Below are 15420 nucleotides of genomic sequence, written 5' to 3'. Positions count from 1 at the left end.
GGGAGGCAGGTTGGACCCATTCCGCCACAGCCTGGACCTTGGCGGGGTCCATGCGGAATTCATGAGGAGTGAGGATTTGACCCAAAAATGGTATCTCTTGCACCCCAAACACACATTTTTCGGTCTTAGCAAACAGTTTGTTTTCCTGAAGGACCTGGAGCACCTTCCTGACATGCTCAATGTGGGAGGACCAGTCCTTGGAAAACACAAGTATGTCATAAAGGTACACTACAAGAAATACCCCCAGGTAATCTCTTAAAATCTCATTTATGAAATTCTGGAAGACCGCGGGGGCATTACACAACCCAAAGGGCATGACGAGGTATTCGAAATGACCTTCGGGCGTGTTAAACGCAGTCTTCCACTCATCCCCCTCTTTGATGCGGATAAGGTTATACGCCCCCCGTAGATCAAACTTAGAGAACCATTGGGCCCCCTGGACTTGATTAAAGAGATAAGGAATCAAAGGAAGGGGATACTGGTTCCTTACAGTGACCTTATTCAAGTTACGGTAGTCAATGCATGGCCTAAGACCACCATCTTTCTTCCCTACGAAGAAGAAGCCAGCACCTACCGGAGAAGTAGAGGGGCAAATGTAACCCTTGGCCAGGCATTCCTGGATATACTCTCTCATGGCTTCACGTTCGGGACAAGAAAGGTTAAATATCCTACCCTTAGGGAGCTTAGCTCCTGGTACCAAATCGATAGCGCAATCGTATTCTCTATGAGGAGGTAACACTTCGGAGGCCTCCTTAGAGAAAACATCGGCAAAGTCCTGAACAAACTCAGGTAGCGTGTTCACCTCCTCAGGGGGAGAAATAGAATTAACAGAAAAACATGACGTCAAGAATTCATTACCCCATTTGGTAAGCTCCCCAGTATTCCAGTCAAACGTGGGATTATGCAACTGCAACCAGGGAAGGCCTAAAACCAAATCGGACGATAATCCCTTCATCAACAGTACAGAGCACTGCTCCAAATGCATGGAGCCAACAAGGAGTTCAAAAACATGGGTATGCTGTGTAAAATAACCATTAGCAAGGGGAGTGGAGTCGATACCCACTACCGGGACAGGTTTAAGCAAATCAATCAAAGGCATAGCTAGAGACATAGCAAATTCCACAGACATGATATTAGCAGAAGACCCTGAATCCACGAAGGCACTGCCGGTAGCAGACCTACCACCAAAAGAGACCTGAAAGGGAAGCAAGATTTTATTAAGTTTCATATTTACGGGAAATACCTGTGCGCCCAAGTGACCTCCCCGATGATCACTTAGGCGCGGAAGTTTTCCGGCTGCTTATTCTTACGCCTAGGACAGGTGTTCACTTGATGTTTGTCATCCCCACAATAGAAGCAGAGACCATTCTTCCTGCGGAACTCTCTACGTTGACGGGGGGACACGGAGGCCCCGAGTTGCATAGGTATCTCTGAGTCTTCCGTGGAAGAGCGAAGCAACGGGACCTCGGGAGGCATCATGGGGGAGTCAGAGGGGAAAACACAAAACCGTTCAAGTTGTCGTTCCCTGAGACGTCGGTCAAGTCGTACCGCTAAAGCCATAACCTGGTCTAAGGAGTCAGAACAGGGATAGCTAACTAGCAGGTCTTTCAGGGCGTTCGACAGACCCAACCTAAACTGGCACCTTAAGGCAGGGTCATTCCACCGAGAAGCTACGCACCACTTCCTAAAGTCAGAGCAATACTCCTCCACAGGTCTCTTACCCTGACGTAAGGTCACCAGCTGACTCTCGGCAAAGGCAGTCCTGTCAGTCTCGTCATAAATGAGTCTGTGAGCAGAAAAGAAACGGTCAACGGAGGAAAGTTCAGGGGTGTCAGGGGCCAGGGAGAAGGCCCATTCTTGAGGCCCTTCCTGGAGCCGGGACATAATTATACCCACCCGCTGGCTCTCAGAACCTGAGGAGTGGGGCTTTAAGCGAAAGTAGAGCTTACAACTCTCCCGAAAGGAGAGAAAAGTCCTCCGGTCCCCTGAGAACCGGTCAGGCAACTTGAGGTGGGATTCAAGAGTTGAGGTGAGAGGTGCAACCATGGCAGCGTCAGGCTGGTTGACCCTCTGAGCCAGGGCCTGGACCTGTAGGGAGAGACCCTGCATTTGCAGAGCCAGGGTCTCAAGGGGGTCCATAATAGAGTGAGGAACCAGGGTAGCCTAGGTATATGGACTTGTGATTATGTAATGACAGGGGGGTAGGGAAACAGACAGTGAGCCCTAATCTACCCACCACTCAGTCCCTGCCTACTTGCAACGACCCGCCCTAGGCGACGGGGTACAACTGGGCGACGGTCCCTACGCTCAGTAGGTGCACGACAGACAAACGGACAAGGGGACACAAGCAAAGGGAAGTGGGGCAGTTGCCCACGGCAACACCGTGAGCAACAAGAGATGTGAACGAGCCGAGTCAAACAAGGAATGTACGAGGTACCAAACGCAGAGCAGGAGAGTAGTCAGAAAGCCGGGGTCAGTATCAAGCAAGGTCAAATAGCTAGGAGCTGCAGCAAGGCCAGGAAACCACACGAGAAGAATCACAAGCAAAGGAGGAACAGGAAAGGCAGTTATAAATAGACAGAGGGCGGAACTAGCTCCGTCTGGCCAGGCTGCGATAGGCTCTCCCACTCTTAAGCCTGCCATCCTGAGTGGTGGAAGATGGAGTCAGTCTCAGAGACATAGAACCAGGTGCAGACTGATTACCCATGGGCATATACACAGAAGTGGCTGGCAGATCCTTTACAGTTTGATTTTACTATTTGACCTCAGAGCTCTGCCATTGTGGGCCAATGCTGTGAAAATCACCAAAATAGGCCTTAAATGCGCATGGTTCTTTTTCACTCCTGAGCCCTGTCATATGTCCAGGCAAACGATAAATGCCTTGAGGGGTGTCGTTTCCAAAATGGGGTCACTTCTCGGGGGTTTCCACTGTATTCTGGTACCTCAGTGGCTTTGCAAATGCAACATGGTGCCCTAACACCAAACCAGCAAAATCTACACTCCAAAAGCCAAATGTCGCTCCTTCCCTGCTGAGCCGTGCCATAAAAAAAACACAGTTTAGTGCCACATCTGGGGTATTGCCATACTCGGGAGAAATTGAGTAACAAATTGTGGTGTGTTTTTTCTTCTATTATCTCTTTAAATTGGGAACTAATACAACACATTTTTTGAAAAAATAAAATGTATTTTTCGCTGCCTAATTCTAATTTCGAATAAAATCTATGAAACACATGTGGGGTCAAAATGCTCACAACACCCCTATATGAATGCCCTGAGGGGTGTAGTTTCCAAAATGGAATTTACGCTGCACTGGTATGTCTACTGTGCTTTAAATCCTGTGAAACGCCTGAAGGGTTAAGAAACATTTTAAATGCTGTTTTGAATACTTTGAGGGGTAGAGTTTTTAAAATGTGGTGATTTATGGGGGTTTCAAATATATAGGCCCTTCAAAGCCACTTGAGACCTGAACTGGCCCCTAAAAAAATAAAATTTTGCAAATTTTCTTGAAAATGTAAAACATTTCTGCTAAAGTTATAAGCCTTGTAACGTACCAGAAAAATAAAAGGATGTTCAAAAAATCATGCCAACATAAAGTAGACATATGGGATTTGTTAACTAGTAACTATTTTGTGTAGTATTACTATCTGTTTTACAAGCAGATACATTTAAATTGAGAAAAATGCTATTTTTTTTAATTTTCTCAAATTTTGGTGTTTTTCACAAATATATACAGAATGTATAGACCAAAATTTACCACTTATATAAAATATAATGTGTCACGAGAAAACAATCTCAGAAGTAAAACCATTCCAAAGTTATTACCACAGAAATTGACACATGTCAAATTTGAAAAAATGGGCTGTGTCTACAAGGCCAAAACTGGCTGTATTTCATTGTTTACTTCCAGTGGATACAACTCTGTCTTAGTCATGTGATGGACACACAGGTGCACTGTTCGTTACAGTATGTGAATCAGGGCTAATGATCCCAGCACCTGTGTGTCCGTCACATGACCATGGACAGATTTGTATCCACTGAAAGTAAACAATGAAGGTGAATATTAAATGACAGTAAACAGAGATCTTAAATACCATGTGGTATTAATACAGAAAGTATATTGGAAAATGTTATAATTTTTTATTTTACAAAGAACATTTACCTGCTGATATTGTATTGCCTTGATATTGATATTGCCTTGGAGAACTTTGTTTTTTTAAAGGTTATGTTAACCAACATCTTAAGCTGACATGTCACTTTACATATTAGGTGGTTGAGCCTGAAGGGACTTTGGACAATGGTTTTGTTACATTTTGAAGGGCAGAGCTGTGAGTAGTTAATAATTCCTTCCTAGAACAATCTGGAATTGATAAGCTGCTTGTTACGTTAATAATTGAGCCAGTGTATTTTAATAACTCATTCCCAGGCCAAACAGTATTTAGAGAAATTGAAGTATCCTGTGATTATACGATAGATTAGTAAAATAAAGCTGCGTTGCCAGACTTGTAGCTTTCATGACGTCCTCATTGATTCTATCATGACATCATTCCTGCATGATAGATTCCAGCAGTGAACGGCACAGCCTTGACCGCCACAATGAAGGACTAATGAAGAGTGTACATGGACTGCTTTATAATGACTGGGCATTTCTATTTCACGGTTTACTTTACTTTTAGGACATGATGTTTTATGTTTTTATCTTTCTTTTTTTTTTTCAGAAAGGGATTGTCTCGGGAAACCCCCGATGCTCGACTCACAGATAAAGGAGCAGACCCTCTACCAGTATATTTTACACGGCCTGTACAGGAAGCCATCCACAAGTACACCTGGTACAGTATACACGTTATTCTAGATGAAGTCCCATTACTATAGTACTTCTAAAAAACATCATCATTTATTCCTTTTTAGGCTATGTTCACATGGAGTATTTTGGGGGAGGAATATCTGCCTCAAAGTTCCAAACGGAATTTTGAGGCAGATATTCCTCCCCCAAAATACTCCGTGTGAACAGCAATTATCGCGCCGTTTTTCGCCCGCGGCCATTGAGCGCCGCGGGCATAAAACATGCTTTCTCCTGCCTCCCATTGAAGTCAATGGGAGGTCGGAGGCCGAAGCGCCTGAAGATAGGGCATGTCGCTTCTTTTTCCCGCGAGGCAGTTTTACTGCTCGCGGGAAAAAGACGCCGACGCCTCCCATTGAAATCAATGGGAGGCGTTCTCGGGCCGTTTCTGCCGAGTTTTGCGACGCGGTTTCCGCGTCAAAAAACTCGGCAAAAGACCCCGTGTGAACATAGCCTTACCGTGCTTTTCCAGCCATTGTTGGCAGTAGTTTTTTGTTTTTTTTTTAGGCTAATGTCCTTTAAATATCCTTTTACAGTTTACGTATAGACTTAATCTGCATAAAAAAAGCGAGTAATTCGCATAGTGTGACAGTGTTCCAGAGTGAATCGGGTCAGTTTTGTGTACATGTTCGTTGACTGGAGAATGCTACTACAAGCATTTTGTGCACGCACCATAAGGATTCATTTACACGATGCGGTTGAAATACAGTTTGAACTGAATTGAAAAAATGCATCCTAAAACCACATCGAAAATAAACACACCAGATCCCGGCATAAATGCATGCAGTTTTCAGATGCGTTTTTCAATGTTTTTTTAACTGCAGCTCAACCACAAAATGTGAATGAGCCCTTAGACCCACCATCACACACACAGTTTTGATGTAGTTTTTGGTTCAGTTTTTTGAGCCAAACACAGGAGTAGACCCAAAAGAAAGTAGTTGCATCAGTCTGTGCTTTATACCCTTCCTTCCTTCCTTCTGGCTTTGGCTAAAAAAACAGAGCCAAAAACGACATCAAAACTACATGTGTGATCATGACCTTAGGGTGTATTCACACGGTGCTTCATGTAATTTTACCAGGATTTGCCATAGTTTTGCAGTTGGCACAGAAACAATCGTGGTAAGAAAAACTGCAGTTTTGCCATGCGGTTCTAGCCATGCGGTAAAAAACTGGGTGAAACCCCACTGCGTGAATATACCCTTAGGCTCAATGCACACGATGCGTATTACGTGCAGTTTTGCCATAATACAGTAGCAGCATAGTCAATGAGATTCCAGGAAATCTCATGTAAACGCTGCAGTATTTTTCAGGTTGGAAATTGATCTGCGGTGCGTTTTTTAGAATCCGCAGCATGCCAATTTATCTTGCGTTTCCGCTTTCGAATTGTATCTGCCTAGTGCTGTGGAAAATCACACCAAAACCCGCAACATGAAAATTCGCTGAAAAACGTATTAAAAAACGCACTGAAAAACACATTAAAAAACACACCTTCGGGTGTCTTTTTCCTGCGAATTTCTTGCGGTTTCCTGTGGTTTTGCTGCATATTTTCCGCAGAAAAATACACAACGTGTGCATGCAGCTTTAGGGTATGTGCACACAGGGCTGATACGATGCGTAAAAACACACAGCGTATCCACCATGAACGCCGCAGGGAATTCCGGCCCAAAAAAACGCACCAAATTGTGGTGCAGTTTTTCGTCCGGAAAGTTTGCTGCGGAAAACTGCACGTAAGAAAAAAAAAAAAAAAGTTCATACTAATGTAGCCTTGGCAATGCATTCCTCTGCCATCCTGCAGCCCGGCCTGCTGGAATGACGTTTTATGCCATGTGACCGCTGCAGCCTGTGATTAGCTTCACCGGTCACATGGTTGAAACGTCATCCCAGAAGGCCGACCTGGACGAAGAAGCACAGAATTCTGGGTAAGTGTAAGATCTTTATTTGTTTTCTGATTTGCGTTTTTTCGTTGGAATTGCAGCTTTTCTGCTGCAAAAAACACAAGATCTGCTATTTGTTGTGGGTTTTACCTTCCTATTGAATTCAATGGGGAAAACCTAAAACAAAAAAAGCAGCGATTACGCAAATACAAGTTACATGCTGAGGTTTTTTCCGCTCAGCATTTACACAGCGTATGCAGTTGTGGATCCCCATAGGTCCATTATTGGCAGCCACCCGGGGGCCTGAGGCTCCACACAAAGACCACAACACAGTTGCCGCAAAAACCGCAACAAAACTGAAGGTCCCTGGATTCAATTGTATCCGCGTCATTGAGCAGGTGGATGAGATTTGTTCAAATCTCATCCATTCTGCTGCTACTGTATTATGCTGCGGATTTTCTGCAATAAAATCTGTTGCGGAAAATCCGCAGTATATACACTAAGGCTGGGTTCACACGACCTATTTTCAGGCGTAAACGAGGCGTATTATGCCTCGATTTACGCCTGAAAATATGGCTCCAATACGTCGGCAAACATCTGCCCATTCATTTGAATGGGTTTGCCGACGTACTGTGCCGACGACCTGTCATTTACCTTAATTTACTTTTGACAGCTGTCAAAAGACGACGCGTAAAATTACAGCCTCGTCAAAAGAAGTGCAGGACACTTCTTGGGACGTTTTTGGAGCCGTTTTCTCATAGACTCTATTGAAAACAGCTCCAAAAACGGCCGAAAAAACTGTGCGAAAAACTGCGCGAAAAACGTGAGTTGCTCAAAAAACGTCTGAAAATCAGGTGCTGTTTTCCCTTGAAAACAGCTCCGTATTTTCAGACGTTTTTGGCTCAGCGTGTGCACATACCCTAAGTGTGAACTTACCCTTGGAGTGCAATTGTATTTATGTAATCCTATGGTAAAATGATTGTAGAATAGTTCTCCCATAGGATTACAATGTCAAGTTTTCCAATCTGTGGAAATACAAGGCAAATACACCACGTGTGACTGCAACCCTAAGGTTATAGCCACACACGGCAGATTTGTTACAGGAATTTCTGCAACTGTCCCATATATCTGAATTACGCTTTCAGAAATCCATGCACATAATGCAGAAACAATTATCGACCATTACGGAGCTGTTTTCAGGAGAAAACAGCTCCTGCATTTCAGACGTAATTGCTCGTACTCGCGTTTTGCGAGGCGTCAATTACGAACGTAATTTGGAGCTGTTCTTCATTGGATTCAATGAAAAACGGCTCCAATTACGTCCCAAGAAGTGTCCTGCACTTCTTTGACGAGGCTGTTCTTTTACGCGCCGTCTTTTGACAGTGACACGTAAAATTACAGTTCGTCTGCACAGTACATTGGCAAACCCATTGAAATGAATGGGCAGATGTTTGCCGACGTATTCGAGGCTTGTTTTCAGACGTATTTTGAGGCGTAAAACGCCTCCAATACGTCTGAAAATAGGTCGTGTGAACCAAGCCTTACCATCTCAGACGTTTTGCTTGTCCCTGACCTTACTTCTTTCTGCTGTCTTGAGCAATAAATTGTAATCTGTGTGTTCTCTCATTTCTAGAAAATGGGGTGCTATACGAGAAACTGCAGATAGTTTTATGGCAAAACATTCAGTGTAACTTTTTTTTATTGTAATTTTAATTATTATACGTGATAAGTGTCTGATAAATAATAAAATGATCACTAGAACGGGGGTTCTGAGACCCCCGTTCCCCCTTACTGCCCATCTGTAGTGATGAGGAGTGTAAATGGAGCAGTGGTCATGCATTTGCCCTGACGCTCTATTCAATGTCTAGCAGAGTTCTGTATGTGGCATTCAAGGGATTTTACAAGCAAAAGTTTTAGGCAAATACTTTCAAAAATAGAAGTGTTAATATTTTTTTTTTTATCAATTAACAAAATGCCTTCAAAACAGCATCAATTCCTATAGGTACACTTGCACAAAGTCATGGATTTTGTAGGATTATAGTCAGGTGTGTGATTGACCAAACAGGTGGTAATGATCATCATTTTCATATGTAGGTTGAAACACAGTTATTAACTGTAACAGAAACAGCTGTCTAAGAGACTTAAAACTGGGTGTAGAAAAGGCAAACTCTGCTACAAAGGTGAGGTTGTGGAAGACAGTTTCACGTCACAGGTCCACCAAGGCAAGACTAAGCACAGCAACAAGAAATATGCTAGTCATACTGCATCACCAAGGTCTCTCCTAGGCAAAGATTTTAAAGCAGACTGGGGTTTCACGATGTGCTGTTCAAGCTCTTTTGAAGAAGCACAAAGAAACGGGCAACATTGAGAAGCGTAGACGCAGTAGTCGTCCAAGGAAACTTATTGCAGCAGATCAAAGACCCATCATTCTTAGTTCCCTTCTGAAGATATCCAGCAGTGGCATCAGCTCAGAACTGTCAGAAACCAGTGAGACCCAGGTACATCCATCTACTGTTTGGAGAAGTCTGGCCATAAGTGGTCTTCATGGAAGAATTGTGGCCAAAAAGCCATACCTTCGACATGGAAACAAGACCAAGCGACTCAACTATGCACAAAAACATAGGAACTGGGGTGCAAAAAAATGGCAGCAGGTGCTCTGGACTGATGAGTCAAAATTTTAAATATTTGTCTGTAACAAGATGCAATTTGTTCGGCGAAGGGCCGGAGAGTGGTACAGTAATGAGTGTCTGCAGGCAACAGCGAAGCATGGTCAAGGTCCCTTTCAAGTTTGGCGCTGCATTTCAGCAAATGGAGTTGGGGGATTAGTCAGGATTACTGGTGTCCTCAATGCTGAGAAATACAGGACAATACTTATCCATCATGCAATACCATCAGGGAGGCGTCTGATTGGCTCCAAATTTATTCTGCAGCAGGAGAACTACCCAAAACATACAGCCAATGTCATTAAGCACTATCTTCAGCGTAAAGAAGAACAAGGAGCCCTGGAAGTGATGATATGGCCCCCACAGTGCCCTGATCTCAACATTATCTAGTCTGTGGTTAGTTCTCTAAGATGTTTGGAACAACCTCCCTGCCGAGTTCCTTCAACAACTGTGTGCAAGTGTATCTAGAAGAATTAATGCTGTTTTAAAGGCAAAGGATGGTCACACCAAATATCGATTTGATTCAGATTTCCCTTCTGTTCATTCCCTTTGCATTTTGTTAATTGATAAAAAAAAAACGATTAACACTTAACGATTAATGATTGTTCACACTGAGTTTTTTGCAGGCAGAAAAATCTGCATTAAAATTCCTTCAGAAATTTTGAGGCAGATTTTGACTTGCCTACTCTCTGTTTGCCGTGTTTTTTTGCAGCATTTTTTGCAGCGTTTGAGCGCCGCAAATGGGAGGTCAGAGACAGAAAGGCCCGAAGGGCATGACGCTTCTTTTTCCTGCAAGCGTTTTTTTTACGCTCGCAGGAAAAAAAGGCCTCCGCCTCCCATTGATTTTGCCCGTTTTTGGGCGCGGTCTCTGATGCGGTTTAGGCGTAAAAAAAAACTCTGTGTTCCTAGGGCCATACTGTGCAGAGAGGAACTTCTACTAATTACAACAGCTATTACTGCACTCACTCCGCTGCACTAGCTGTGCTCGGGCAAAACGATAATGGGATAATGAGTAGTGGAAATAAATCCCTGCGCTAGCTGAGTCTAGGGGGCGGTGCTGCCCAGTGATTGACAGTTATCTCTACGTGCATGCTCACACTGGAGAAGAGTGTCAATCATGTCTAATGTGACAGGCTCATTTGTTTCTTTTCTTCATGGATTTCACTTAGTACATACTTAAGATTAATTGCCATTTTTTTTTATGTTTCCACAGTGAATCAGTCTCATCTTTGTCTTCCAGTGGACAAACCACTCCAACAGACTTAAATCATTCCTGGTCAGGAATACAAAGCTATACTACTGGACTGTCCACGGAGAGGAGCTCAGTCTACTCCTGGAGAGATGATGTATGATCCTTCTCATTGCTACGCTCAAATATAGTAGTCCCTTAATATATCATCAAGGTCACCAGTTGGCAGTTTGGCTTTATATTCTTACATCTGTGACTGCTTTAGTAGGTTTTAAATAAAGAATTCTACATGGGTAAATATCAAGGCCACCATCAGAATTTTATCAGCCACCATAATATAAAAATGATTGTGCTGTGTAGCTAGTAGCAACTATTCTTTGTATGGCAAAATTGCACAATGATTTCTTTACATGAATGACACAAACTGACCCAGAAGCGCTGAGCGTGTCAGAATATTTATAAATGCAGGTCCAGACTGTTTTATGTTCTGTGAAATAGGATAACGCAAATATTTGACAGCAGTAAAGTGCTAAATATATATGACCTATTGGCCACATCCCTAGTAGTAGGGAGATACAGTTTGGGCTAACAAATTGCACAGCTGAAGCCCTTTAGAATTTCTGGTTATTTTTTCGGCATTAATAAAGGCGTTGGCTGCTTGATGGCATGACGATTCAGACAGAGTAAACCGGGCGATCGCTCAGGTGCCTTATTTCCACCAACCAAGTGTTATTTAGCTATGTTTGATGGTATTCATATTATTTATGGTGGTATTATGTGGGCTATACAATATATGGCAGTATTGTCTTGGCATTATATGGCAATATGTCAGTATTATGTGGGCTGAAATTATGAGAAAAACTGACCTATTTTCAATAAAGCTGGATTCAGATTTACCATTCACCAAAGTTGTTTGTAGGGATGAAGAGCTTGACATTGACAGATCTGTTTACTAACTAACAATATAACAATGTATAAATGGATAAAACGAGTAGTTAATATTCTGAATACATTGTTGTACAAACTGCAGCTGTGTCAAATATCTTCAAATAATTTACTCTGCAATTGTGTTGATAAGTAGAATAACAAAGTCAGACGTTTATCTTCGTCACGAGATGCTATTGAAACGTGCCGGGTGGTGACGTCTGCTATCATTTCCCCATTCTGTATTACATCTGGCAGGAGTTTGATAAAGCCAACACACAGAGAGTGCATCAGTTATTCTGGGATGTGGATGAGATGCTTTTTGAAGGTAATGTTACTTCTCAAAACAAGAACCTGCAGGCAGAATGCACAGACTGGACCAAGAGATCTCTTCATCTTAGGTAACATATGATACAATAATGTGATTGCAGCCAGTGGCTGTTTCTTTTATCGTTATAATGGTCACTACAGTTAGCGTGTTTGCTGGCGGACGTGAATAATGTGCATCCATTTTTTTTATCCGGTTCCTCTTTGTATTACATGCAGACACATACATGCATGTGTCATAGGGAACAGTGTAGAAAGGGATTCCATTCTCTTTCTATGTGTACCCTCTAGACACCCAATGTAAAGCTTTGTGTCTGTCCTTATTCTCCGCTCATCTCATTAAACAGAATTGATACACTATGTTATTCCTAGTGCAAGACCTGACACAGGGATCTGAATAACCGCAAAGAGACGCTGCCTGTGTCCTCACCTCCCCCTCAGGTCCTGCACTTGACATAACAAAGTCTATCGGGTTTGCCAGGATGTTCCTTTAAATTTGTCTACTACAATACATTAGATTGGGGTTTATTAACATCCCCTTTTGCATTGCCCCGGGATCTATATCTTTCTACTATTTTTACTGCATAAATCCCTAGAAAGCTGCCACTGCACTCCATTTTATCAAGAACATTAGGGTATGTGATGCCAGACTAAAAGAACTTTTATTTAAAGGGAATGTGTCGCTAGAAATTATTATATATTTTTTTCAGTTAAACAGTTAGTATATATGTGATTAAACATTGTTTTAATTTTTTTTTTTTAATTTTTTCACAAGTCAGGAAATATTATAAAATTAGATTATAATTTATAACATTTCCATGTGCTGGTCACTAGAGGGAGCAATTCCAAAAATTGCAGCATTGGCATGTGGTAAAGCAACTTCATTGCTTTATGCTGCAAATTTGGGGTAGACACACTCGCTCTAGTATCCTCACACAATCCCCCCTCCCTTATCCTGGCTAGTGCCAGGAGAAGGAGGTGGTTGAATCTTCTAATCCTAGGAGGATTAGATACAGTGATAATCAGACAGTATAACACGAACATAATACACACATCACATACACGAACATAACTTACCTGCTCCTGCCGCCGCTGCTGCCTCCGCTCCTACTCCTTGCGTCTTCGCTGCCTTGAACATATGGCCGGAAGTCGTCATCTTACTGTCCGGCCGCGGCTTCCGGTCCACATGAAAATGGCGCCGGATTTCGCTCTGCCAAAGACCTTCCTTTTGGTCTGTGTGGGAGCGGCGCATGCGCCGTTCCCACACAGACGGCGTACGCTATAGTGAATGGAATGGCTCCCGTTCGCATTCCCTATGGGGATGTATGTGCCGTATTCCATCTCTATGTGTCGTTAATCGACACATACAGAGATGAAAAAAAAATGGCAGCCCCCATAGAGAAGAAAAAGAAAGAAAAAAGTACAACGCAAAAACACAAATAAATAAAATTTATTTTAATATCATACTAAAAGCAATATTATATAAAAAAAAAAATTTCGTGACACCTACGCTTTAATAAGGATGTGGATTTAAAGAAATATTGTAGCATTGAAAACGATAAAGATAGCTTTAGCTCTGACTTTCTTTTTTCTGTCCGGCTTATTGTAGAATATTGGGAAAACAACTAATATTACCAAAGGATGAAGGTTTCCAGCACTTTCAGGGACGCAATTCAAGTTCCTCATCTCTAACTTCATCTGCGGGTTCACAAAGTATTCCTGAGAGCTTCAACTCTTTGAGGCAGTAAGTAGAGCAGTCTTCATATTTCTGAGTGAGGGATGTGACCCTAAGCTTTTAATATTTGGAATATTTACATATAATATCATATTATGGTCAATTTCGGATTACAAATGAGTTAAGGTGCTGGATCCTTGTGATTTCCCATACAATAACATGTTTGTTAGGCATAATTGCTAAGGCAATGGAACCATTGTAGACTAAATTATCCTTCTCTGGATTTTGACTTTTCATTGAATGATAAAAGCATTCTTAAAGAGAACCTTTCACCAATCCAGCGCGCCCGCTCTCATTCTCTCTTCAGCTCTCAGCAGACAAGGACGACAAGACTGTGTGATCTCGCAAGAGAGATCACACAGCACAAGCCGCGCTGTTACTGTCCGTAGCTGATTGGACAGTGTCAGAGCGCTAAGTAACACGCCCCCTGCCATTTACAATAAAAGAAACGCCCACCAGTTCAGAGTTTTTTTTACATATCGGGCGCCAAATATAACAGCACCCATATCTAAATAACGGAGGAGGCTAGAAACATAGTTTAAAGTGACACAATGTTTGTGCAGCCCTGCCTATTACATGGTGCACTCAGCTGCACATGTATGGGCTGGTGAAAGGTTCTCTTTAAATGGGTTGGGGCACAGTCACATGCGTCAGATTTTTTTGCAGAAATGTCTACGACTGTAAATCCGTTCTATTCATCTGAATGGAGCTTGCAGAAATCCAGGCATCTGCTGCAGAAACAATCACATTCAGACGAATGGAACTGATTTTCAGTCGCAGAAAAATTCAGCAACAAAATCTGCTGCATGTGACTGCACCCTTATACAGGTTTAGTGAACTACTCCACTTTTCCCTTGTACTGGTTTTAATAAATGTCCCATAATAAATGTAAAGTTATCTAACTAACTCATACTGGCAACAAAAAATATCTCCTCTTGCCCAATTTTCGAGCAGTAAATATAGCCTCTCTATTTACACTTGGAAGCATAAGAAAGTGGTCAGTTGGTCGGAGTGACTTGCTGCAGAGCTTTCTGCAAGCACAGATACCAGCGCAGTTCCCTGTCTTTCATGTCTGTCGCTATTTAGCATTTCTTCTTCACTCTCTCTCTTTTTTTTTTTTTTTTTAAACATTTTATATAGTGCTTTCGATTTCTTAATGATATTTTAGGTCTAGAAAGAGCAGTGTCTTCATTATGCGTAAATCATATTTTGTGGTTTCTGATACTGCCCTATCTATTAAATATCTCCTTCTGTAGTTTCTCACTTTTGACCCCATATTTATGTTCCAGAAAGAGAAAGCAGCTATGGTTTCATAGATCCCGTTATAGGTAGTTTTTTGGACAGGTCGATTATTCCATTTGTATAACAATATTCGTGTAGCTTCCTAATACTTAGATTTTTACCTGTACAGTTAAGGTGCAGGCAGAGCTATTGGACATATATGAAGTATTAGAGATACTGCAGAATAGGCTGTGTGCTTAACTGCACATGCTCAGATCCTGCAGCTCTAAACCCATATCCACAGATGTGTCCACACTTTTTTTTTATACATTCTCTTTTTATTGAATTTTTTTAAGATTAATGAACAAAACCACAACATATAGATATCAAGTTCAAAGACCCGATGAGCAAAATATGACATATTATAATTCTAGAAAATAGTCAAAAGTCTCTGTAAGAAACAGATCAAGGTCCACTTGTCAAGGTAGAAGAAGCGAGTGCCCACACTTAACTAACCTTAAACGTTCTGCTGAAATGCCATAAACATGTTCTAAGGGGTACGAGCAGGATATGGAAATAGTATGATATTTTACATCAATGTTAGCTAGGTGTATACAACCTACAAAAAGTGTCCTTTTATATAATTTACC

The 15420-nt window shown here is 42.1% G+C and overlaps 1 protein-coding gene across 2 annotated transcripts in view; it reads left to right on the top strand.

The window, feature by feature from the left end:
* The window catches only part of FAM149A (family with sequence similarity 149 member A), an 85916-nt gene that overhangs the window by 22319 nt on the left and 48177 nt on the right, over positions 1 to 15420 (top strand). For both annotated transcript variants that reach the window (XM_075860161.1, XM_075860160.1), the window contains exons 2-5: positions 4716 to 4826; positions 10588 to 10720; positions 11746 to 11888; positions 13424 to 13558. In XM_075860161.1, the coding sequence (XP_075716276.1) occupies positions 4716 to 4826; positions 10588 to 10720; positions 11746 to 11888; positions 13424 to 13558 (522 nt within the window). The remainder of the gene's footprint in view (positions 1 to 4715; positions 4827 to 10587; positions 10721 to 11745; positions 11889 to 13423; positions 13559 to 15420) is intronic.

Source organism: Rhinoderma darwinii, chromosome 1, assembly GCF_050947455.1.
Source record: "Rhinoderma darwinii isolate aRhiDar2 chromosome 1, aRhiDar2.hap1, whole genome shotgun sequence".
Classification (NCBI taxonomy): domain Eukaryota; kingdom Metazoa; phylum Chordata; class Amphibia; order Anura; family Rhinodermatidae; genus Rhinoderma; species Rhinoderma darwinii.
This window is presented reverse-complemented; position numbering and strand designations above follow the sequence as displayed.